Source organism: Galeopterus variegatus, unplaced genomic scaffold (assembly GCF_000696425.1).
Source record: "Galeopterus variegatus unplaced genomic scaffold, G_variegatus-3.0.2 Scaffold245, whole genome shotgun sequence".
Lineage (NCBI taxonomy): Eukaryota > Metazoa > Chordata > Mammalia > Dermoptera > Cynocephalidae > Galeopterus > Galeopterus variegatus.
The window spans coordinates 371,555-397,798 of record NW_007726356.1 but is presented as its reverse complement, the minus strand read 5'-3'; the positions used below and the strand labels follow the sequence as shown (position 1 = coordinate 397,798).

General features: G+C 37.3%; 1 protein-coding gene across 1 annotated transcript in view; it reads right to left on the bottom strand.

Annotated features, from left to right (window-relative positions):
* The window catches only part of LRBA (LPS-responsive vesicle trafficking, beach and anchor containing), a gene marked incomplete at its 5' end in the record, with an annotated part of 547,723 nt that overhangs the window by 155,799 nt on the left and 365,680 nt on the right, over positions 1-26,244 (bottom strand). The window contains one exon of the mRNA XM_008566486.1: positions 22,063-22,175. Coding sequence (XP_008564708.1) covers positions 22,063-22,175 — 113 coding nt within the window. The remainder of the gene's footprint in view (positions 1-22,062; positions 22,176-26,244) is intronic.

Genomic DNA, 26,244 nt, shown 5'->3' with positions numbered 1-26,244 from the left:
GGCCAGGGGCAAAAAAAAAAAAAAAAAAAAGGTAGAACAAATAGAGGAGCCAGCTGAGAAGCCCAGGGGTCCTGAGGTCCTGTGATGGAGGTCAAGGGCCCTGGCCATGCCCCTGACCACATCCAGGCAATCAACTGAGCCATCTGAGACACCCAAGGGTCCTGAGATGGGAGCTGAGGCTGGCTATGCCCCCCCCCACATCCAGATCTTAAAATATACTTATTAGCCGCACCAAATTTCTGCTTAGAGTTTTCCTAATCCATTTTTTAAAGTTCTTTTTGCAATTAAAAAAAAATAGAACAAGTAGATAGAAAATCAGTAAGGATATAGAAGACATGAACATTATCAACCACCTTCACCTAATTAACATTTACAGAACATGTTACCTAACAGAAGAATGTGTACTTCTTTCAAGTGTACAATAACCAAAAGGGCCCGTGTTCTGAGCCATTAAACAAATTTTGACTAATTTAAAATAACTGAAATCATACAAAGTATATGTTCTCCAACCATAATAAAACTTGAAATAAATAAGAGAAAGAAACCTGACAAATCCCCAAATATGTGAAAATTAAACAACATGCTTTTAAATAATCTATGGGTCAAAGAGAAAGTCAAAGGAAAATTAGAAAATATTTTGGATGAGATAAAAATGAAAACACAACACATAAAATTTTGTCGAACCCAGCTAATTCAGTGTTTTGAGAAAAATCTGTAGCACTAAATGCTTAAATTAGAAAAAAAAGAAGTTCTCAAATCAATGGTTTAAAGTTTCTACCTTAAGATACTAAAAAAAGAGAGAAAAATTAAATCCAAATAAAGTAGACGGAAAAATATTAAGGAAAGCAAGGCTCATTGAAATTGAAAACAGAAAAAGCAATAGAGAAATAAATACAATACCCAGTCAGACTGGTCCAGTAGGGGGAAAGGGGGGGAGGGGTACCCCAAATTACCAATATCAAAAATGAAGGAAAGGACAACTTAGACAAAACAAATTATGTGAAGTTGCAAACTACCAAAATTCATTCAAGAACAAAGAGGTAACCTGAAAAGCCTTATATCTATTAATGAAATTGAATTAAAAGTTTAAGAAACCTCCCCAGGAATAAAACTCCTGGCCTGACTTGCTTCACTGATGAGTTCCACCAAACATCTAAGGATGAAATAAAATTTTTTTTTTTTTTTTTTTTTTTTGTCTTTTTTCCGTGTCCGGCAACGGATCGCAACCCTCAGTGTCGCCCCCGTACCGGACCGGGACGGGCAATGGGATAGCAACCCTCGGTGCTGCCCCCGCGCCTCGCTCAGCCAGTGAGCGGGAACCGGTCTGTATGTGGGATCCGAACCCTCGGCGGGAGCGCAGCCGCACTTCCCAAGCGGCGCACTAGCGCAGTGCGCCACCGGGCCGGCCCGAAATAAAAATTTTATACCACCTGTTCCAGGAAACAGAAGAGAAGGGAATAACTTCCAAATTCATTTTGTCATGCCAAAACTGGGCAAAGACACTGCAGACCAATATCCTTCATGAACACAGATGCAAAAATTCTTAAGAAAATATTAGCAAATTGAATTCAGCCATTTATTAGAAACATAACACCTCACAATCTGGTTTATCCCAGGAATTAACGACTCCAAAATCAACCAGCGTAATTCACTGTACTATTGGATTAAAGAAGAAAAACAATACAATCATCTTTAGAAAAAGCATGTGACACAATTCAATATCCAATTATGATAAAACTTTTCAACAAATAAGAAATAGAAGGGAACTTACTCAACCCAATAAAAACCATCTACAAAAAACCTATAGCGATTATCACACCGAATAGTGAAAGACTGAATGCTTTTCCCAGAAAACCAAAGACAAGGCACTTTCAGCACTTATAGTAAATGTTGTATAGGGCAGTAAGTCTTCATTCCAAGATCCTATATTTATTTATGTAGGAACTCCCAAAATGTTTACAAAAAGGCTGCTAGTCCTAATAATTGAGTTTAGCAAGGCTGCAGAACACAAAATCAACATACAAAATTCGATTGTATTTCTATATACTAGTAATGGACAATTGGCATTAAAAATTTTATAACAGCATTAAAAAAACAAATTTTTAGGATAAATGAATAAAATATGTGTAAGAATTGCACACTAAAAGCTATAAAACATTGGAGAGAAACTAAAGAACTAAATTAATGAAAGAAATTCCATATTCATGGATTGTAAGATTCAATATTGTTAATACATAATTTTTACCTGGAATGGCCTGTGGATTCAATGCAATCTCAATAAAAATTCCAGCAGGCTTTTATTATTATTATTATTATTATTATTATTATTATTATTATTATTATTATTAGAAATTGACAAGCTAAAACAAACAAAGAATAAAAAAAAGAAAAGAAATTGACACGCTAATTCTCAAAGAGAAAAGGAGCTAGAATAGCAAACAATTCTGAAAAAAAAAGAATACAGCTGGAGGATTCACATGACCTGATTTTATGACTTACAACAAAACTACAGTAATGAAGACAGTTTGATAATGATATAGGATAGATCAGCTGATTGATTGAGCAGTCTAGAAACAGACCTACACATACAAGGATAATTCAAAAAGTTTATCAAAAAAACAGAATTAAAAGATAACATGAATCTTTCTATGAACTTTTTGAATTACCCTTGTATATGGCCAATCAAATTCCAACAAAGGTGCCAAGATAATTCAAGAAAAAGATAGTCTTTTCAATAATGGTGCTGCAAGAATTGGACTTTCATGAGCAAAAAATGAGCATCGACGCTCACCTTGCACCTAAAATACACTCTAGACAAAACATAAGTAGCATCAGCAGCCACAATACAGGAGAGTAATAATAATTCCATATGATCCAATTTGTTTTTTTTTTTTTTTCTTTTTGCTTTTTGTCTTTTTCCGTGTCCAGCAACGGATCGCAACCCTCAGTGTCGCCCCCGCAACAGACTGGGACCGGCAACGGGATTGCAACCCTCGGTGTTGCTCCCGCGCCTCGCTCAGCCAGTGAGCGGGAACCGGTCTGTATGTGGGATCTGAACCCTTGGCAGGAGCACTGCTGCACTCCCAAGCGGCGCACTATAGCAGTGCGCCACCGGGCCGGCCCACAATTTGTTTTTTAAAAAGCCAATTATCACCATTGGGTCACAATAAGCACATAGTCAATTAAATAATCTAAATCGGCAGTTTCCAACTTTTTCCCGTAAGATAGCCTCTCACATATATGCATTTATACGTGGATTCACAGAACTCTTGCAATAAATCCACAGTGACCAGAGCCCATAGATTGGCAACAACTGCCATGTCTTTATCTTCATCCCAACAATAAGACTCCCGCAATTGTTACATTTTTAACACGACTTATCTTTAACCTCTTTTCTTCATTTTTCTTTTTTGTACTCTAAAATTTTAAACCTAAATGTAAGACTTCATATTATTCTTTCATATTTCATTTGAATATTCCATGTATTTCAATCTGCCAAAATGATTTAAAATTTTGTATTTTAATTACTATAAAGTAAGCTATACGGTCAATATGTTATATTAGTGAAACTGTTCAACAATATCACAAGTTTATAAAGGCCATTAAATAATAGGGTTGTACAATAATTTAAACAGTTATGAATGCTACTAATGGCTTTAATTACCTTGTCTTTATTTCAGAAAGGTACCACTCAGATTTTCAAATCATTTACTGAGATATGTCACACAAGATCTATAACTTTCCCAATTTGTTGACCCCATCAAAACCTATATTTTTACTGACTTACCTATTTATTAATTTTTTTGGTGGCTGGAAAACACATTTTTAAAGTAAATAAGTCAATATAGTTGAATAGGATATATTTCCCAGTAAAACTAGTGATTTTTGTTTCTTCCTACATTTTAAAAAATAAAACTATTAAATTGTCTATTGTAGTTTTTATACTGAGCCAATGATAAGATCGTTTTGTCTGCAGAATTTACCTTTTTCCATTTCTAAAAGCGTGGTTCAAATTATAAATTCTGGACTCACATTTTTTTTTAAAAAAAAAAACCTCCTTTTCTGAAAGCTGAACAGTCTAAAAAATAAGTCACATACAAACAATATTTTCTGATTATTCTCCTATAACTTGATCATATATAATATTTCTTCCATTTAAAAAGTCTTTAAAAGAAGGGACCATTTCATTCAGCTTTGTTTTGGTACAGTTCTCAGAATAAAGTACGCAAAAGGTGCCTAGCAAATATTTAATACTTATTTGAATAAGCACATTTATTGAACACAAACAAAACATAGATATAGAAGTATTTATATTCAATAAGTGTGCTTATTAAAATAATCTTTGAGAATAAAAACTTAAGAAATTTGGACATAATAAAAGATAATATATTACTTTATCCTCTATAAAAAGCATATTACATATTCACATAAAATAAGTTTTACAATCACAGGAAAAATAAGAACGAGAAGTTAATACATGCAAGTGTATTTGAAAAGCTACAAATGTATGCAGATTTTAAAAATGTGCTTCTACTAAATTTACTTTCTATAAAATGCAAAATATACCCCAGCCTGAAATCAGAAGTATAGTACTACTACTACTACTACTTATTAAACTTAAAAGAAAAATTACATTTCTAGGTGTTTTGAAAACAATTTTTATGTAAACTCATGGTAGGTATTCCCTACACTGGATCTACCTGAGTTTGTACATTCAGCACTAACCTAAGAAAACAGAAAGCATTATGCGATAAAACTAGTAATGCTATGCAAGTAAAATAAATCATTTATAAATAATAATAAGTGGTCACTCCACACCACAGTAAGTTAGCATGATTAGAGAATAAATACTTAACTTTGAGAAGGATTACTGACTGGCAGTGTGGTGCTGGTGTATGTCAGGATTATTCATCACCGTGACAGTAATATTAACCACAATCCATTTCAGTTGCTTCAGTTTATCATTTTCTGACTAATGTTAAAAAACAATGTCATTGGAGGTTGCTTAAATTAAGTGTAGGGTTAACCTCCGTTAGAGTCATTCAAAATCTTCTACTAGAAGATAACTTCTAGCAGAAAATGAAATCTGTTATACAGAATGCTAATGCTTAGTAGACGTAAATTTAGAAATACAGCCACACAAAATAACTTAAATAGACTAATTTCCTATTTTAAAAACAAAACTTCAACAAATCCTCTAAGTGCATCACAACATCCATATCCATATATATATTGTATATATATATTTAACAAATATGTCTGTATTTTGCTGAACTTAGTATTAAATTCTGGGGGGAAAGTTGCATAGCCATCTTCTAAACAAGCATACCATATTAAACAAAAAATTCTAAGGCTTAAAAAGGTCACTGTACCCATGAAAAAATTGCTTCAAAGTTATATAAAATAAACAGTAATTTGCTGCACAGGATCCCCCAAATTAAGTAATTTGCAAAAGGTTCTTCTACTTATAAATGGAAGCAGACTGACACAATTCTATCTAAATCCAGAGATTCCCTGCTTTGGGTCCTCTAATTTTATCTTTCCAGGCTATTTAGCCCATATCATGTTGATATTCTTTTATAAAAACATCTGCACTTACCTTACATCTCTACTATTAACTTTATTACTGTTCTTTCTTGTTTTATGATTATTCACTTTCCATAGCATCATTTTCTTATTTTACTAATGCAACAGTTTTATCTCTCTGAGTGCATTTATTCTAGGTCTTTCTGCTTTTTAACATTTCTGCTTCCCGAGTTGCCTGTTTTTTCTGGTTTCTTTTTGCTTTTTGATTTGCTTTAGTTTTTGCCATCTTCACATAGGAGATTATCTTTAAATGTTTGCAAATATTTGGCTGCACCCTCGTTTTTAAGAATGAGACAGCACTAAAGCACTCGCTGAAATATACGGCACATAAGCAGCAATGTGAACTGGTAAAGAACTCAGGTAGGCTCCTAAATGTTAGTGTTTTTAGCACTCGCTGAAATATACGGCACATAAGCAGCAATGTGAACTGGTAAAGAACTCAGGTAGGCTCCTAAATGTTAGTGTTTTTAGGTCTTTTCTCTTGAGCCAGGCAGTAAGTCCAAAGGGCAGTATAATCTTGTGTGTTACGGGGCTGGTATAAGTCTGTCTGCCATGTTCTGATAGTATGGTCACAAAAAGGGTGTGAGGCCGTCATCATTCAGTCCTTAAAACTTGCAGTCAGTCCTTCTGTTTTCCATCCTTTACCTTAAACCCTCTCTCTTGCTGTGCTTGGTGGTCTCATATCAGAAACTTCTCTTTTTCAATTTTTTCAAAAAGTAAACCTCTTACCTTTTGCCCATTTAGAGGGAAGGGTATTTGAATTTCAGAAAGAAGTAGATACAAAGCAAGTATTCAATCTAAAATAATCTTTCTTTCTGGTTATACTTGAAGTCTACCAGTGCACTGATGGACAGATCTGAGATCAGATCCTGGGCTTACCATTTGGAAAATGTATGACCTTGGAGATTTCCTTAACCTCACTATATCTTAGTTCCCTTATCTGTAAATTTGAGATAACACATTGCTTACGGTGTTTTTGAGGGGATTAAAGGAGAAAACATATGTAAAAAGTTTCTTATAGTTAAAAGCACCTACTAGGGGTTCCCTCACACTACTACAAAAACATTCTGAACTTTCCCCATATCATTCTTGTGCTGATTAGACTGCAACCTCCCCAAGGCCAGGGAATGTAATTTATACCATAATCCCTAAAATCAGTGTGGCATATAACAGCATCCATGTTTAATGCCAAGATTAAAATGTTTTTAATATACTTTGTCAGCCAATAAAAAATATCCCAAACATAATCAAGTACCAAGTTACTTTTAGTTTCCTTCTCTGCATTCATATTTTATTTAAACAATTTAATATCCATTATTTACTATTGTAGCATCATAAGATTTATTTCTTCTTGGCTTAATTTCCTTTGGTTTTACTGAAGCCCAATAAATAGAAAAACAAAGTAAAAGCTATAACACCTACCATGTTTAAACAATATTTCCCCCCATCCCCCAAAAGAGTGTTTTTCCCCTCTGTGACATCTAGATGGTATATTGATTCCTGGTGTATCTGTTACAGAGCAGACCAAAAGGACTGGCATTCGTCAGAAACAGCACTTAAAACTTAAAGAGATAAAGAAGTGCTGTCTGATCAACAACAGTTAAATGTCGGTAGTCAATTCCAGGTCAAGATGCATGCTGTATATTAAATGTGTGCCTTAGAGAGAAATATCTCACATATAAAAGTATAAATACAAATGGTAAGAGATACGAGACAGAGAGAGAGAGAGAGAGAGAATCACCGGTTTTCTCAGAGTTTACTCTATAGAAACATTTTGATCCAGACTAGGGCAATGGAAACTGCTAGGTTAACAGAATAGTGCAGCATTGTAACATGGGTTTTACAAACAAAACAAAACATATATGATTTCTTAGAGCCTGGGCCAAAATTTAAAATTTTGTTTCAGTAAACTTTCCTCCAAGTCCTATACTACAAGATAGGAATGAGGAGATCACAGGGCAGGTTCATTTTCCTCTACCATTTACTTTCCTTGTTTCTGTACTCTGGACCAAAATAACAGCTTACATTGTGCTTGCACTCTAAAGATGAAAACTGATTTTTTCTTTTCCCTCTACCTTAAACTCTCTTTCAGTATTTTATTTCACTTAAAAATATTTTTTAATTGTTAAAAAATAAAATATTTGCTTATACCTTAGCCATTCCTATTTCCCACACCACCCCCAATCTTCAGTTTTTGTTTTTGTTTTTTTACAAGGGTAGTAACTACTTGATTTTATTCTTTAAAATCTTCAGGTACTAAAATCCTTGGTACATAATACCTGTAGTACTCAATTAACAACTGATAAGTTAAAGAACAAATGAATGAGCAGTAACATAGGGGATTCTTCAGTTTTAACCAAACATTCTGCTTTTTTGTAAAATAGGCTTAATCAAAAAAGCTTGGTGCATTACCTGGGACAAAGACAAGAGTAGGCAATTTGGAAAAAAGCTCTTTTTTCCAGCAATAGAATGCTGGTTGTATTCTGTCAAGTGTTTCAGCATGAGGGGTGCAAGGCAACTTGATAAAATAACATTAAAACAGACTCAGGAACTGGTGCCAAAAGAAGACAGTACAGCATATTACAAGTGTTTCTCAAACTTTCTCAGCCAAAAACATAGTAAAAAATGTTACCAAGAAGATCCTACTGCTTGTCTCTCCCACAAAGACAGACAAAACAATGAATAAATGACTATATGTGAATGAAAATAACTAAAGGAGAATGCCTGAGTACTTCAAGTAAGTATCAGAAATCCTGGTGAGCACAGAAACTAAGGATGACCACATAAAGAACAGCAGGAAACACCCAACCTCCAGCACCACTCCCCAAGCCCCAAACCCCCAACCCCCAACCACAGGGAACTGGGAGAAACCTCGTACTGAAGCAAAAAGGAAAGCAAGATGACCCAAGCATCACCCATCACTACCTTGGACACTCACAGTCCTCTTCATTAGAGACCCCCACCATCCTCTCTGGCACTAAGCCCAGCTGAGGGAGCTGCCTGCAGTCCATATAGTTGTGTTGCCTCCAGAGAAGGAGCTGGCACTGTTCTCTGCCCTCTGCGGTCTCAGTGGTCACTGTGCAATGCCATCTTAGTAGTGGAACTACTGATGGAGTGTCTTGCCCCAGAGATGAGTGGCCAAAGCTCCGTTTCATCCCAGAGGCTAAGATGCAAGTTGAACCACTCCCATGCAGTGGCCAGACATTACCAAGCAGCTGTTATACCCTATCTTGAGGGGTTAAGTGGTGATAAAGTCACTCCAACTACCCCTCCCAAATGTTCTGCCTTTTCACAAAATAGGCTTAACCAAAAAAGCTTGGAGCACAAACTGGGACAAAGACAAGAGTAGGCTACATCCTAACCCCTCGGGCCTGAGTTGAGGCAATGTATTGCCCCCTGGGGAGCTATTCCCTTGGCTGAGCAACCACTTGGCTGGGCCAAGCAGCTTTGCATCGAGGGCTGAGCTGACGAAGTACTCTGCATCCAAGTGAAACAGAGCAGTGGCTGATCTGAGAAACCCTGCTCTACAGGCTGAACAACTCTAGTACCCTGCTTCCCTGGAGTTGGACTACTCCTCTAAACACTGAGCTGCTGAAACACCCCTCTCCCTAGGGAGTGGAGTCAATGCTGTGGTGCCTCCCAGACCCCAAATGACAGTTGCACCCTGTCATTCTGGGGTCCTCACTCCTGCTTCATCTGACCTCACAGAGTATGGATTATTGCCAAGTTCCACAGTCCTATGGTCTAGAGTGACCACTACATGGTGTTGCAGCCCCTGGGTCCTGAGTGACCACTGAGCCCCATTTGCTCTCGTTCTCAAATTGCAGCCAAAACCTGTTCGCCAGGCCCAAACCTCCAGAGCATCCCATCTCCTACAGGGCCAGGCAGTTCTGTGCCCTGCCCCACAGGGTCAGAGTCACAACTACAATCCACTCCACTGGGCCCAAGCTTCCAGGTGAGACCTCAGAGTCAAAGATCCTGTCTCTGTGGGCAATCTACATCCAACCCTGCCACAGAAAAGTGAACCTGCATCCCAAGACATGGGTGCCACAATAGGTTCACAAGATGCTGAGCCTAGGACACAAGCTCCACTGCCACTCTGAGCACCTGTAACTGGAACACAGCACAACTGCAGCTGTTTGCAGGTCATGTCACACCCAACACCAAGAGGAATCCCCTTGGCAAAGTATCCCCATTGTGTGGAAAATGAGAATAGGAGGACCACAAAAGCCCTTGCTACCTAAGACTTAACAACCTACCCCACTGCTGCTGCTGCTGCCACAAACCTCTACAGCCTAGGTCACTGAGACACCTACAGTTATCACTGAACATACATCAATCACAACTGAAAAAGCTGCAGAGAGACTATACCACTGTATCTACACAAAACCAGAATCACAACAGCCTTCCCAACTGGCACATTAAGACCCATCAGCAGGTGAAAGACTTTCTTTATGAAAACCACTGTTAAGTTGGAAGAAACTATGTTCCAGTAGATACAAAAACATCAATGCAAGGACACAGTAAATATGAAAAAGCAAGGAAACACACACCACCAATTGAATACAATAACATTCCAGTGACAAACTCCAAAGAAAAGAAACTCTACTAACTGCCAGAAAAGGATTTCAAAATAACGATCTTGAGAAAACCTAATGAGATCCAAGAGAATACAGATAGACAATTCAACAAATCAGGAAAACTATCCATGATATTAATGTGAAATTAAGAAAGAGATAAATATCATTAAAAAAAAAAAAAGAACCAAACAGAAAACTTACAGCTTAAGAGTTGAAGGAATGAAATTTAAAAAAAAAATACAACAGAGAGCTTAAGTAACAGAATAAATCAAACAGGAAAAGGAATTTGAACTTGAAATAAGTAGTTTGAAATTACTGAATCAGAGAGAAAATAAAAAGAAATAGGAATAAAAAGGAATGAAGAACGCTTATAGGAACTATGGGGCACCATTAGTGAACACATTTTCACATTATGGAAGTTCCAGAAGGAGAAAAGAAGGGGAAAGGCATAAAAAGCTTATTTAATGAAATAGCTAAAAATTTCCTAAGTCTTGGGAGAGAGATGAACATTCAGATCTAGGAAACTCAAGGGTTCCCCAATAGATTCCATGAAAAAAGGCACTTAACCTCAAATTAACGAAAGTCTAAAAACGAACAGAGAATTCCAAAAATAGCAAGAGAAAAGCATCCGGTCATATATAAGTAAATCCGCATTAGACTAACAGCCAATTTCTCAGCAGAGACCTTACAGGCCAGGAGAGAATGGGATGATATATTCAAAGCGCTGAAAGAAGAAAATTGCCAGCCAAGAATACTATACCCAGCAAAGTGATACTTCAGGAATGAAAGAGAAATAAACTCTCAGACAAACAAAAACACCATTAGACCAGCCTTTCAAGAAATGCTGAAAGGAGTCCTACATCTGGAAGTGAAAGGAAGATAACTATCATCATGAAAGCATGCAAAAGTATAGAATGTACTGACTAAAGCAAAGACACAAATGGGAAAGAGAAAGTAATAAAACCTCATCACTACAGAAAACTACCAAACTGCAATGATAAACAATAAGAGAGGAATAAAGGAACAAAGGATATACTAAACAACCAGAAAATAATCAACAAAATGATAGGAATATGTCTTCTCACCTAACAATAATAACCTTGAATGTAAATGAACTGAATTCCCCAATTAAAAGACATGAATGCCTGAATGATATCCTATCATTTGCAGCAAAATGGATGGAAGTGGAAACCATCATTTAAGCAAAGTAAGTCGAGCACTAAAAGACAAATACTGCATGATATCACTCATTTGTGGAATCTTAAAAAAAAACAAAAAACAGTGACTCTCATAGGAGTAGAGAGTAGAATAATGGTTAACAGAGGCTGGGGTGAGGAGGAAGAGGGAAAGTGGTGGGCTAATGGATACAAAACTATGATATCTACCCTAAGTGAATCATTGTGCAACTACTGAAAAACATACTGTACTCCACAAACATACAAGTAAATGCTAAAATATTTTGAATTGAAAAAAAAACTTATCAAATTATACACTTTAAAAAATGCAGTGGTGATTTGCAGTTTGAAAAACAGCTTAGTATTTAAATTCTGGTTATTCCCATTAGCTATGGGACTTTGTGCAACCTGACTATACTCATCACGCCTAAGTTTCTGCCTCTGTAAAAGACAATAATAATGTTACCTGTCTTAATGTGTTTTTGTGAGAGATAAAGGAACTAACACATGTAAAATACTTAGACAAGAACCTGGCATATACTAAGCTCTCAATAAATAATAATGAATAATAATAACTAAGTGAGATGTTCCTGCCTTCCGAATTCCATAGGCAAGATAATTGAGTTCTCATTTATAAGTGAATGGTTACCATTTGCATTTCAATTTAAGAACACAATAGATTTTTAAAATAGGTAACCAGATTACAAATACATATTATATATTCCAAAATAAAAATGCTGATCAATTAGAAAAGAAATAATTGCTTCAGATGGTCTTGATTTGTCTCTCTTAGAAAACTGGTTTACTCAATCATTTTCCAAAGTAAAGAAAAGAAAAAAAAAATGGATCATCGTTGCAAAAAAATCTTCCTAATCTATGCAGGAAATCTTGGTACTGAAATATTCAGCCACCATAATTTGTTTTTATGATATGACATTTTGTAAATATATTTCTGCCCTAATTATAATTTCTTATAAAGAAAACACAAAAAAATGTTGACTCATCTCTTCCAAGGAGGTTGTCAAAATATAAAATCAATGTGTATTTATGGGCCGGCCCGGTGGCGCACTGGATAGTGCGCCGCTTGGGAAGCGCGGCGGCGCTCCCGCCCGAGGGTTCGGATCCCACATGTGGACCGGTGCCCGCTCACTGGCTGAGCGAGGCGCGGGAGCAACGCCGAGGGTTGCGATCCCGTTGCCGGTCCCCGGTCCGGTACGGGGGCAACACTGAGGGTTGCGATCCGTTGCCGGACACGGAAAAAGACAAAAAGACAAAAAAAAAAAAAAAAAAAAATCAATGCGTATTTATAAAATATGGATTAATGTCACTCCAAATTCTATCCATGGTTAGATCTGTCTTTTCATCAGTCAGAATTTCAGACTACCGATGAAACAACTGGAAAAGTAGGAAGAAAAATCAGCTTCAAAACTGACCCCTTTTTTAGCTTTGAAAGAATAAATTAAACCATTATGCTAAATGAGGGTTTTTTCAATACAAATAAAAGATTTAATTTTCATTGGCTTTTCAGACTAAAGTAGATTTGATCTTCTCAATATACTAACAATACTAATTTGCTATTATATAAGGAGATATTGAAATACATGAAATACAATTTTATACTTTTGAGAAGACATTTCTTACATTCTTCCATTCAGACTCTTTCTTTTCTCAAAGAATGATCAGAAAAATAATACAGAAGAGTGTTGATTACATTAATTCAGCTTCAGAAAAAAAATTCCTTGAGCAACAGGAAAGAGATATCCAAATAAAATTGTAGCTTTGTATCAAAGCTACTAAAATTCCTCCAAAAATCAGCTTTGGAGAAATTAAATGGGCATAAATATGCATAAATAATTCAATACCTTTTAAAGCCAGTCAGCCTATATTACCTACTTAAGTATGGGGATAAAATATGATTATGTTCTAAATTAAGCTTTGCACACAATGTTTGCTGAGATTTCACAAGTTTATTTAAACAAATAGAAATGTTGGCAAAACGTATACCATGGGACAAATCTTTTGATACAATTCTATTATAATCATTATTTGTACAAATACAGCTCATTGATGTATAAATGTATTCCTGAAAATGAGTGCATAAACAAATATTTGAAAATTGAATCACATTGTAAACATTTTGGCAGACTTAAATATTAAAAGAAATGAGATGATTTTATTAAGTAAACAATCACCACAATTTTATAGGTACAAAGTACAATTCTCAAATATCTGATGTGCTTAATTTTTCAGTTAAAATAATGTAGTTAATTTCAAACTCACTTATTTCATCAACATTTAATGAAAGCAATTAGTACTACTACAATTCTATCTTCATGAACCTGAATGACTTTTGTAGCATTGAAACTATTGCTTTATACGAAAAAAGATGCTAGTTATAAGTGATTTGATGTGATCTGAACGTTACATCTTTCAACTTCTTCCCAGACTTACTAATTATTGTTCACTATCCAACTGTGCACCCTTCAGTTCTGATTGAAAGCACTCTTTATGAATACATCTTCCTCAGCCAAAAGTATGAAGATTTCACAAAATCTCTCAAAACATAAAAATGGATGCCACTACAATTAAAGGCACCAAATCACACAAATGATATTTCTTATGTCTTTGTTTAGTGGATATAATCTCATAGGAACAGAACTGTCCTACATGTGTCGGTCACATCCCTCCAGTAGGTTCACCTGGGAATGGTTTGGGCATGTTCTCAAGGTGATCATAGAGAAGAAACAGCAGAAACACGCAGGTATTCTTCCAAAGTTCTACTTGCGTCAACTTTTCTAACTTCATTTATTTATTTTTTTTTTTTTTGCTGGACTCTTTTCTTTTTAACTGTGGTGAAATATACCTAAAATTTACCATTTTAACCATTTTTAAGTGTACAGTTCAGGAGCATTAAGTACATTCACATTGTTGAGCAGTTATCACCACTATACATCTTCAAAATTCTTTTCATCTTCACAACATGAAACTCTACACCCATTAAACACTAACTCTCCATTCCTCCTTCACCCCAGACCTCAGCAACCACCATGGTAATTTCTGTCTCTATGAATTTAACTACTATGAGTATCCTATGTGAGTGGAATCATACAGTATTTGTCCTTCTGTGACTGTTATCTCACTTAGCATAATGTCTTCAAGGTTCATCCACGTTGTAGCATGTGTCAGTTTCCTTTCTTTTGGGTGTGGGGGGCAGACAGTTGGCAGGTATGGTGATCCAAACCCTTGACCTTCGTGTTATAACACTGTGCTCTAACCACTTGAGCTAACTAACCAGCCCTTCCTTCCCTTTTAAGGCTGAATAATATTAAATTGTATGTATATATCACATTTTTTTCGTCTATTTACATGTCAATGGACATTTGGATTATTTTCATCTTTTGGCTGTTGTGAGTAATGCTCCTACAAATATAAACATGGGTGTACAAATATCTATTCACATCCCTGCTTTCATTTCTTTTGGATATATACCCAGGAGTTAAATTCCTGGATTACATGGCACTTGACAGAGTTTGGACGTGTTGTCCCCACTAAAACCCATGTGGAAATCTGATCCCCAATGTGGCAGTGTTGGGAGCTCTTTGAGTCATGGGTGCGGATCCCTCATGAATGAATTATTGCTCTCCCTGGGGAAGGGGAACCTGAGTGAGATCTTGCTCTATTAGTTCCCATGAGAGCTGGCTGTTTAAAAGACCCTGGCACCTCCCCTCTCTCTCTCTCTTACTTCTTCTTGCCATGAGATCTGCTTGTACTCGCCAGCTGCCTGCCGCTTGCTGCCATGAGTAGAAGCAGCCTGAGGCCTGCACCAGATGCAACTGTCCCAGAATCATAAGCCAAATAAACCTCTGTTCTTTATAAATTACCCAGTGTCAGGTATTCTGTTAGAGCAATACAAAACAGACTAATACAGAAAATTGATACTGAGGAGTGGGGTGTTGCTTCCTGAAAATGTGGGAGCGGCTTTGGAACTGGGTAAGGCAAAAGGTTGGAGGAATTTGGAGGACTTAGAAAAAGACAAAAAGATGAGAGAATGTTGGGAACATTTTAGAGTTAAATGGTTAAATTGTTGTGACCAGAATGTTGATAGAAATGTGGACAGTAAAGACCACACTGATTATGAGGTCTCAGATAGAAATGAGGAACTTAACAGGAATTGGACAAAGATAACCTCTGCTACACCATAGCAAGGAACTTGGCTGCATTGTGTCAATGTCCTAGGACTTTGTGGAAGGTGGGACTTAAGAGTTGTGAACCAGAATGTTTGGTGGAAGAAATTTCCAACCAGCCAAGCATTAAGGAATCTGCATGGTTACTTCTAACAGCCTACTCTGAGTTATGGCAGCAAAAGCATGATGTAAAGCCAGAATTTAAAAGAGAAGCAGAGCATAAAGATTTGGAAACTTTGTGGCCTGGCCATGTGGCAGAGAAGCAGAGAGCCAGAGAAAAATGTAAGGGTGAAGCAGATAAACTGGTAAAGACATTAGTTTGGCAATGAGGCAGCCAGATGCTAATAGCCAAGACAATGGGAGAAAGGCCCTGAAGGCATTTCAGAAGTCTGGAAGGGTGCCCCTCCCATCACAGATCCTGAGGCCTAGAAAGACTGAGTTGTCCCAAAGGACAGACCAGGGGCACAGCTGCTTTTGGGAACCTGCTCCCTGCATCCCAGCTGCTCTGGCTGGAGCAGCCCTGCCTTAAGCAGCCCCAAGTGTGGTTCATGAAGCAGATCTGGAGAGGAGAAGCCTGAAACCTCGGTAGCGTCCACATTGTGTTAAGTCTGCAGGCTGGCAGAACATGAGAGCAGTGGAGGCGTGGCAGCCTCCACTTAGATTCCAGAGGATGTATGGAAAAGCCTGGGGACCCAAGCACAGACCTGCCTCAGGGGTGGAGCCGCTGCAGAGACCATCTACTAGAATAATGCTGAGCAGGAAAGTGGGGTTGGAGCACCCCACCAGGAAATGTCTAGTAGAGCCAAGGCAGCAGGGCTGCCGCCAGGACCTCAGAACTGTAGGGCCACTGGTAACATGCAATGCAGCCTAGAAAAGCTGCAGGCACCAGCGCAGCCCAGGCTGTGCCCGGCAGAGCTGTGTAAGCAAGGCTACCTGAGGCTTTGGGGGCCCAGATGTCCCACTGTGCCCAGGATGCAGGACTTGGCGTCAAAGAAGATTATTTTGGAGGCTTTAAGACTTAATGTCTGCCCTTCTGGGTTTCAGACTTGTTTGGAGCCTGTTTCTCCTTTCTTCTGGCCTATTCCTCCCTTTTGGAATGGGAATGTATGCCCAATGTCTGTTCCACCATTGTATCTTGGAAGTAGATAAATTTGTTTTTGGTTTTTACAAGTTCACAGCTGGAAGGAGTTTGGCATTTGGTCTCAGATGAGACTTTGAACTTTTAAGTTTGTGCTGGAAGAAGCTAAGACTTTTGGGACTGTTGGGATGGAACTATTGAATTTTGTCTGTGAGAGTGACATGAGTTTTGGGGGACTATGGGCAGAATGATAGAGGTTGGATGTGTTGTCCCCATCAAAACTCATGTGGAAATCTGATCCCCAACGTGGCATTGTTGGGAGCTGTTTGAGTCACGGGGGCAGATCCCTCATGAATGGATTAATGTTCTCCGTGGGGGAGGGAGGCCTGAGTGAGATCTCGCTCTATTAGTTCTCACAAGAGCTGGTTGTTTAAAGACCCTGGTACCTCCCCTCTCTCTCTTGCTTCCTCTCACCATGAGATCGGCTCGTACCCACCAGCTGCCTGCTGCTTTCTGCCATGAGTAGAAGCAGCCTGAGGCCTGCATCAGATGCAGCTGTACCAGAATTGTAAGCCAAATAAACCTCTGTTCTCTATAAATTACCCAGTCTCAGGCATTCTGTTATAGCAACACAAAACGGACTAATACAGCACTGTAATTCTATTTTAATTCTTTAAGGAACTACCATACTGTTTTCCATATCAACTGTACCATTGTACATGCTCACCAGCAGTGCACGAGGTTTCCACTTCTTCACATCCTCCCCAACACTTGTTATTTTCTGGGTTAGTTTGTTTGGTTTTGATAATAGCCATCCTATGGTTGTGAAGTAGTAGCTCATTGTGATTTTGATTTATATTTCCCTAATAATTAGTGATATTAAGCATTCTCTCATGTTCTCATCGGCCATTTGTGTATCTTCTTTGGAGAAACGTCTGTTCAAGGTCTTTACCCAATTTTGAATTTTTATTGTTGAGTTTTAGGAGTGCTCTCTATATTCTGGGTATTAATCCCTTATCAGATATGTGACTTGCAAATAAGGCTTTCCTTTGAAAATTAAAACTTTCTATTAAAAGTGAAAAAGTAGACATGGAAACTACTACAATTTCTTAGTTCTAAAAACTATACCAGGCACCAGAGATACAAAAGTTAAAAACAAAATCTTCATATTCAGTGATTTTGCTTAACAGGGAACACAGAGAAGAAAATGTTAAATTATAATAAATTATGAAATGTATTATAAGAAAATTATATAAAGAGTATCACAGGAGTTCAAATTTCTAGATAAAGGGAAGAGGAACAGCAAAGGCACAAGGGATAAACATGAGGCATTATAGGATCAGATGACGGTAGCAAAGGCAGGGGCAGAGACAGAAGATGTAGTAATAAAATAGGCAATGACCAGATCCTAAACACCATTGCTTATCATGGGGAAAATGTTAACCTTTGTGTTGGTATCACTGGTGAATACTGAAATTGTCTAGACTGTGTAAGGAAGTTCATATCCTGAAGATAGAGAGTAGGAGTTACTCCCAAACATATCCAGTGCTAATCACACCAGGGCAAAAAAGGGTACATCTTGGAATGGGTAAATAAGGGAACAAGTTCTCTCTTATGTCAGAAAAATGGAAGTCCCTGGACTCTACGTGAAGGAAGCTGGATTTGGTGAGTGAACTGGTAGCTGTCATGTTGGGATCTGCATAAACTAGGCAACGATCTTTTGACCGAAGACTGTAAATCACTGAGAGCCTTGAACTTCTGCTGTGATTGGGAACTCAGAAGAGCTTTACTTAAATACTTGACTGTGGCCTAAGATGAATTTAGAAGAGTTAAAAGAAAGGACTACGTATATTATTAGAGAAAGTCAGTACTAACAGCAAGAAATCTGGTGTTCTGAGAAGGTCAGAGTGAACAAGATGGGTAAGCGAGCAACATTGTTTCAAGGTACAGACAGGGGAGAAGCAACAAAGAATCGCCAGGTTAAAAATGTGGAATATATAAACATTCATTGGATATTCATAGAAATTACCAAAGAAAGAAGCCTTAGGAAGAAGACTAGCCTTTCTGCTCACCTGAACTAATGCGAGCATGGATCCAGTACTCCTTATACATTAAAAGACAATGACCGGGGCCGGCCCGGTGGCGCACTGGATAGGTGCGCCGCTTGGGAAGCGTGGCGGCGCTCCCGCCCGAGGGTTCGGATCCCACATACAGACCGGTTCCCGCTCACTGGCTGAGCGAGGCGCGGGGGCAACGCCGAGGGTTGCAATCCCGTTGCCGGTCCCCGGTCTGGTACGGGGGCAACACTGAGGGTTGCGATCCGTTGCCGGACACGGAAAAAGACAAAAGACAAAAAAATAAAATAAAATTAAAAAAAAAAATAAAAGACAATGACCATAAATTTAAATTGGAGGAATCTGTTTGAACTCCTGATGTATTTCATCTTAAATGTGCTCCTAGCTCCCTCTAAAAAAGGCAAGAAATAATGACAAATCTAGTGGCAACAAGCACAACATACCATACTAATAGAGTTCCCACTAGGGCTCTTCAAAGAAATAGATGATTCTAGATCTGGGACAGAAATTGTGAGAGTTAGGACTAGATCACCTTGCTATACAAGACAGCACGTTAGTTACCAAACACCACTAGCACTGTGTCAAAATTACTCAACAGCATCTTCAAGAAGCTTTCAGTGGTTAAAGAAGAAACAACTGAACATCAATAAAGACAATAACTGCAATGGACTGAAACTTCAAATACTTAAAATCTGTGAGTTCATAAAGACATTTTACTAAAAGTCAGTTGAGCACTACTGGAGGATGTTAGAAACCAACTCAATATATTGAAAACTGGTATATAAAGAGAAAGAATTAAAATTTTATCCTGCCTTTCCTTTGTGGCCTACCTAATGTACTGGATAACCTAACAGTTTGTTTACAGAATGAGTCCTGAAAATAAATGAAACAAATGTGACAATTAAAATATTGCTATTTTGCAATGTTTACTGAACTAATGAATCCATGCAGTAAATATCAGTGGCTGCTAACATCACAAAAAAGAAGTAAAGTAGATACTATATGCCTCTGAAAGAACTCAAAAATATCTGATATTGAGGGGCCGGCCCGGTGGCGCACTGGATAGTGCGCCGCTTGGGAAGCGCGGTGGCGCTCCCGTCCGAGGGTTCGGATCCCACATACAGACCAGCTCCCGCTCACTGGCTGAGCGAGGCGCGGGAGCAACACCGAGGCTTGCGATCCCGTTGCCGGTCCCCGGTCCGGTACATGGGCAACACTGAGGGTTGCGATCCGTTGCCAGACACGGAAAAAAGACAAAAGACAAAAAAAAAAAAAAATCTGATATTGAATCCAAATTCTATCAACCTCTAGAACAAACTATCAATTTATAAGAAATATAGAAGACAGAGGAATATGTTAGACTATAATGAAATCAGTAAAATACAAGACAATTGTAAGAATTGTCCTGAGAAAATCTATAAGACAATGCGTTTCTTTGGCTAATAAATTAGGAAGAAAAAAAAAAGAAGGAAAGTAAAACCTATGGATTAAAAAGAGACATAAGAGAGATATCAACTGATTGCAACATATGGCCCTTATTTGGATCCTAACTTGAATAAACAAACTAAAAAGAATTATCAAAGTTGTAATGCAGTTGGAAATTTGATACCTCCTGGGTATCTGATGATATTAGGAAATTATTGTTAATATTTTGGATTTGCTAATGGTATTAAGGTTGTGCCTTAAAAAGAGAGACCTTAGCTTTTAGAAGTACTTATTGAAATATTTATGAATAGAATGACAGGATGTCTAACATTTGCCTCAAAGTAATATGAAAAGGGGGAAAGAAGATGAGAGTAAAGATGAAATAAGACTACCCAAGAGTTGATAATTTTTGAGGCATGGTGACTGGTACATGGGAGTTTAGTCTGCTATTTTGTCTACTTTTGTATATGCTTGAAATTCTCCACAACAAAAAGCTAAATAAAAAGAAATGTAACCTTATTTTATATCCCAAAATGATGATTCAGGCTATTATATTTATTTATACTGAAGGGCAGAAAAGGAAAGTTCATAAAGAATATCTAATATATAGAAAGTTTTTAAAAAACGATACACACACACACACACACACACGGGTACTTCAAAAAGCTCATGGAAAAATAGAATTGAAAGATAATACCAATCTTTCCATGAACTTTCTGAAGTACTGTCATATATATACATATACATACATACATACATATACATATATTCATCCATAAAAAGAAGAGCAAATAAAATAAAAAGAAATATAATTATTCCTCAATGGTGTGTGGCAAATCAGGGGTTATTTCTATTTTATTTACATGTTCTAGCATTTTAAAAATCTAATGCAGTTAATAATGATACTTTATAACTGGGAAAAAATCATATATTTTTTATTATTTAATTCATTTAACACTGACTAAGTGGCAGGTACTGTGTTAGACAGGAGGGAAATGATGATGAACAAGAATTCTATCATTATGGAGCTTAGTGGGGGAGACAAGAAGAACCAAAACAAGTAGGTAAAAGAATATGTAAAATGAAGGATACAGTAGGTGCTATGAAACAAACAGAGTAGAATATCAGGGAAGGAAAGTAATGGTTTCTTTGAGGAGGTGACCTAAAGGATGAAAGAGTCAGCCACTCACAAAGTAAAGAGATGAAACATTCAAAGCAGAGAAGCAAAATTCTGCACTCAATGATAAGTCCAGAAGGGTTTAAGCATGGGAGTTATAAAATTCAAATTAGATATAGAGGATCCATTGTGTTGCAGTGAAGAATGTATCAGAGAAGGGCAAAAAGGAACAGGGAGATCAGTTAGGAGATGGGAGTAGTGCAGGGTCACTTATCTTTACATAAGAGTACCGCCATGATTTTCTTTGTATGTTTTTATCAAAGTCTTTTTTCCGTGTCCGGCAACGGATCACAACCCTCAGTGTTGCCCCCGTACCGGACCAGGGACCGGCAACGGGATTGCAACCCTTGGTGTTGCCCCCGCACCTCACTCAGCCAGTGAGCGGGAACCGGTCCGTATGTGGGATCCGAACCCTCGAGCGGGAGCGCCGCTGCGCTTCCCAAGCGGCGCACTATCCAGTGCGCCACCGGGCCAGCCCTTCTTTGTATGTTTTTATCAAATACTAACACCCTTACAAGAAGTTGACATTTGGGAATAATGGCTTCTCGAATGTATATGGAAAAATGGACATAACTTAATATTTTAAATTGTTATCAAGTTTATCATGCACATTAAATTTTTCAATTTTTGAGAATCTTGAAAAATACATTTAAAAGATATAGATATAAAGGCTACAATTATATTTCAAAGATTTTTTAAAGTTATGTGAAAATAACTAAATATAATCAAATTTATTTTTATATGCAAGACAATTATATTTCAGATGATTACTCAGAAATTACCTTGGACAAATCTCTGAAGTTGCTTGGCAAGGTAAGATCCAGTTCGTCTGATTCATAATTAGTAATAACCCAGGGAAATACTGGATATTGATTTAAGTCATTGTAACTCCGTCCTAGTAGGGAGAAAAGAGTCATTCTTAATTTAAAATAAAAAATTTGAAATGATAAACAGATTCACTAATATAACTTACTAAAAATAACAAAAATATCTAACATTTTTTGAGGGTCAGGCATGGTTCTAAGTGCTATCCATATATCATATCATTTAATCCTCGCAATAACACTACTAATTTCATATCAACCTTTTTTATAGATGAAAAAATTGAGGCACAAAAGGTTAGGTAACTTGTCCAAAATCACACAACTGTTAATGGTCAAACCATATTCAAAGTCAGAACCCTGGTACCAAAGTTTATGTTCTTCTAAACTACGCTTGAATCTTTTATTATTTGAAAGTCTGCCCCAAATAAAATACCTTTTATTTAGACTTTAAAAAACAATTTACAATTCTCAAAGAGTTTTCAAAACCAGAATCTTTTCTCTCCTACTAATTAATCCACAAACCAAGTAAGCAACCAAGTTTAAGTGACTTAATCTCTGTGGACACTGACTAGTCATCTGTACAATGAGGGGGTTGTAATAAACAACACTGAAACTTCTGTGACGTTTTCAAATTCTCTAGTCCCTTGAAAATAATGCATAGCATAGCCAAGTGTTCTTGCTCTAACCCCCAAATACTGCTCTTCTTATGTCTCTTTTAAACTACCCACATTCAGTAACATAAGAGTATTTATGTTTACTAAAAATATAAATTAAGGCAAAGAACTAGGTAGCCCTTGTATGTATGCACAGCAGTTTTCTGGATATCACCAAATTTAGGAGGTAGCACAGTAGAGAGATCATAATTTCTGAAGTCAAAATTCTGACATTTGAATCCAGCTCCACTATTTACTAGTCTGTAACCTATTTTTAGATAGACTTAATGTGAGCAGACTTAAAGTCTAAAATTAAGAGAAACAAGTATGTATATATATTAATATTGTTTGAATTCCTTTCTTATTGAACATTCTATCATCTCCATTCTTTTTCTTTCTCAATTGTATACTGATGTCATATCAATATACAGCTGAATATTAAAGTAGTTCTCTATACAAAGTCTTGGTATCTAAGCTTTTTTTTAACGTTCTGATGTTTTTAACTTTTTATTTTACCCTAATAATCTTGGGTTTGAGGCCTATTGAGGCAAGAGGGTTTTTTTCTGACTGACCGGGAAAAAGTCTTACAACACATGAATAAGAAGGACAATTTTAATTGAGAGGTAATTATGTCACTACATATTTCTGTCAATAATTTTAATTTGTTCCAGAAAAAGTAACAAAACTTAACAGCAAAAAGCAGTCTTTTTTGATCCCTGCTCCTCTCCCACTTCCTTCTCCTTCTTATGGAGATGTTAGTAAACAGTAAAATCCTCATCTTGTCCCATCTGCTTAGATAATCTGAAATAATCAAAAGTTTATTGTACCTTAAAAAAAAAGGATATGCAACTGCTCAGTGTAATTAGACTTTTAACTAAGTTAAATTCAATAAATAGTTACTGGTGCCTACTGTCACAATATCATAAGAACGTATAAGTGGCACAGACACAGATAATAGAGTCAAAGAAATCTTAAACAACATTAAGACTTAACCCCACCCTCTGCTGTATAAAAAAAACCACCTAAAACAAATTATTGATTCTGTTTTTTAAAACAAACACATGAGGAATATATTTAAAAGTCACTGTAGACACAACAGAGGCTATTTGAGAGTAGACACTTCATAAATGTTGCTTCATAAACAATAATTTTCATTCAGTCAATATGGATTGATTTACTACATGCAAAATATGCCCGTTAAGCTTGTTATGTAAGTTCCCTGTCTCTAGCCATTACTTAGAAATTCTTGTAGTTACTAGCTATATATATCTTACTAAATTCAACATAACTGTTCACACTTTCCTTTATTCCTTTCCCTCAGCTGACTGTGAGATAAACTTCTCCCCAACAGATAAAATTTAGACTCTCAATGGGAACCCCCAACTTCCAGTTCTTCACAAAACTCCCTCTCTCTTCCCCAGGTATGTAACAGGGTGTTTCTTCTCTGCTAAGAGTAATTCCTTTACCTGAGCTTTTAAACCTGTCTTCCTTATTACTTGTATTGTTAATCTTCCTCTCTCTCTCCCTCATTCATGTTTTCTCCCCTCTGCCTTAATCCATCCTGTCTTTACTATCATATTTAAGAAAATTGTAATCTACATCCAAAGTTCTCATTTCATCTCCAGCCATTCAGTCGTTACAATCAACCATTTTTACTTGCTTTAAAAGGAATCCCTGAAGCCACCCAGCTGCAGTCTCCACAGCCATGCCCCACAAGGCTTCCACCACTGGAGCCTTGAGCCATACCCAGCTGTAGCTTCCAGAGCCCTGCCCTGCATGGCTTCTGTCCCCTGAGCCCCATGCCACCAAGCCACAGCCTCTGGAGCATGGCCACAGCTGCTTGAGCCCCACAATGCAAGGCCAAAGCTGCCCTCAGCCATGGCCACACCCATCGGTGCTCCACGGACTACTGAGTCTACCAAGAACAACTGAGTCTACCTGGAACTACAAAGACTATAGAGTCTACCTGGAATCAAAACTAAAACCCTACCCAATAGACATCATAAAAAATAATCTACAGGAAGGATTCTCTCTCCTCAAAAGTCACTCCAGAGTAATTGAAGAAGCAACAGCTCCACCAAATGACCAGACATCAACATAGGGATACTAGAAATACAAAACAAATTCAAGAAAATATGACACCCCCAAAGGAATACAATAACTCTCAAATACCAGACCTCAAACAAAAAGAAACCACTGAAAGACCTGAAAAAGAATTCCAAGTAACAATCTTCAGGAAACCCAGTAAGATACAAAAAGACTCAGAAAGATGACACAATGGGATGAGAAAAACAATCCAAGACATGAAGGAGGAAATATACAAATAGATAAATGCCGTAAAAAAGGATGTAACAGAACTCCTGGAACTGAAGGAATCATTCAATGAAATAAAAACTACATTTTAGAGCTTAAGCAGCAGGCTACGGCAAGCAGAAGAAGGAATGCCTGATCCTGAAGACAGTGTTTTCAAAATAACCCAAGAATACAAAAAAAAAAAAAGGAAAAGGGATTTTTAAAAATGAAGAAAATCTTCTAGAGTTAAACAACCTTAAGTGCATAAATATCTTACTCATGGGTGTCCTGCAAAGGCAGGAAAAAGGAAAAGGCACTGAAAAACCTATTCGATAAAATAATACCGAAAAAATTCCCAGGTATTGGTAGAGACATAGACTTCCAGAACCAAGAGGCTCAAAGATCCCCAAACAGATTCAGTCTAAAAAGGTGCCCTCTGAGACACACTGTAGTCAAACTGTCAAAAGTCACAGACAGAGAGAATCCTAAAAACAGCAAGAAAAAAGTAGCAAGTCATCTATAAGGGAGTCCTCATCAGACTAACAGCAGACTTCTCAGAAGAAACCCTACAGAAGAAAATGGACAATATATTTAAACTACTAAAAAACTAAAACAAAAATTTTAAAAACTGCCAGCCAAGAATACTATACCCAGCAAGGCTTTCCTTCAGATACAATGGAGAAATAGTCTATTTCCCAAGCAAACAAAAACTGCAGGAATTCAGTGCCACATGACAAGCCCTACAAGAAATCTTCAAGGGAGTCCAACATCTGGAATGCAAAAAACAATAATGTCTTTATCATGAAGGGATAATGAATTTTGTCAAATGCTTTTTCAGCATCTATTGAGATAATCATATGGTCTTTCAACAAATTAGGTATAGAAGGAAAGTATCTCAACAATAAAAGCTACCTATGACAAGCTCACAGCCAGTATCATTCTGAATTGGGAAAAACTGAGGGCCTTTCCTTTAAGAACAGGAACAAGACAAGGATGCTCACTCCCACCACTTCTATTTTTTTTTTCATTAAATTTTTATTTTGTCAATAAACAATGTATATGATTATTATGGCCCATCACCGACACCTCCCTCCCTCCTCCCTCTCTCCCCTCCCACCCAAGAATGTCCTTTCCATTTGCTTGTTGTAACAACATCAAAAAAGTATAGTTGTTATATCTTCTCCCCCCCCCCCCC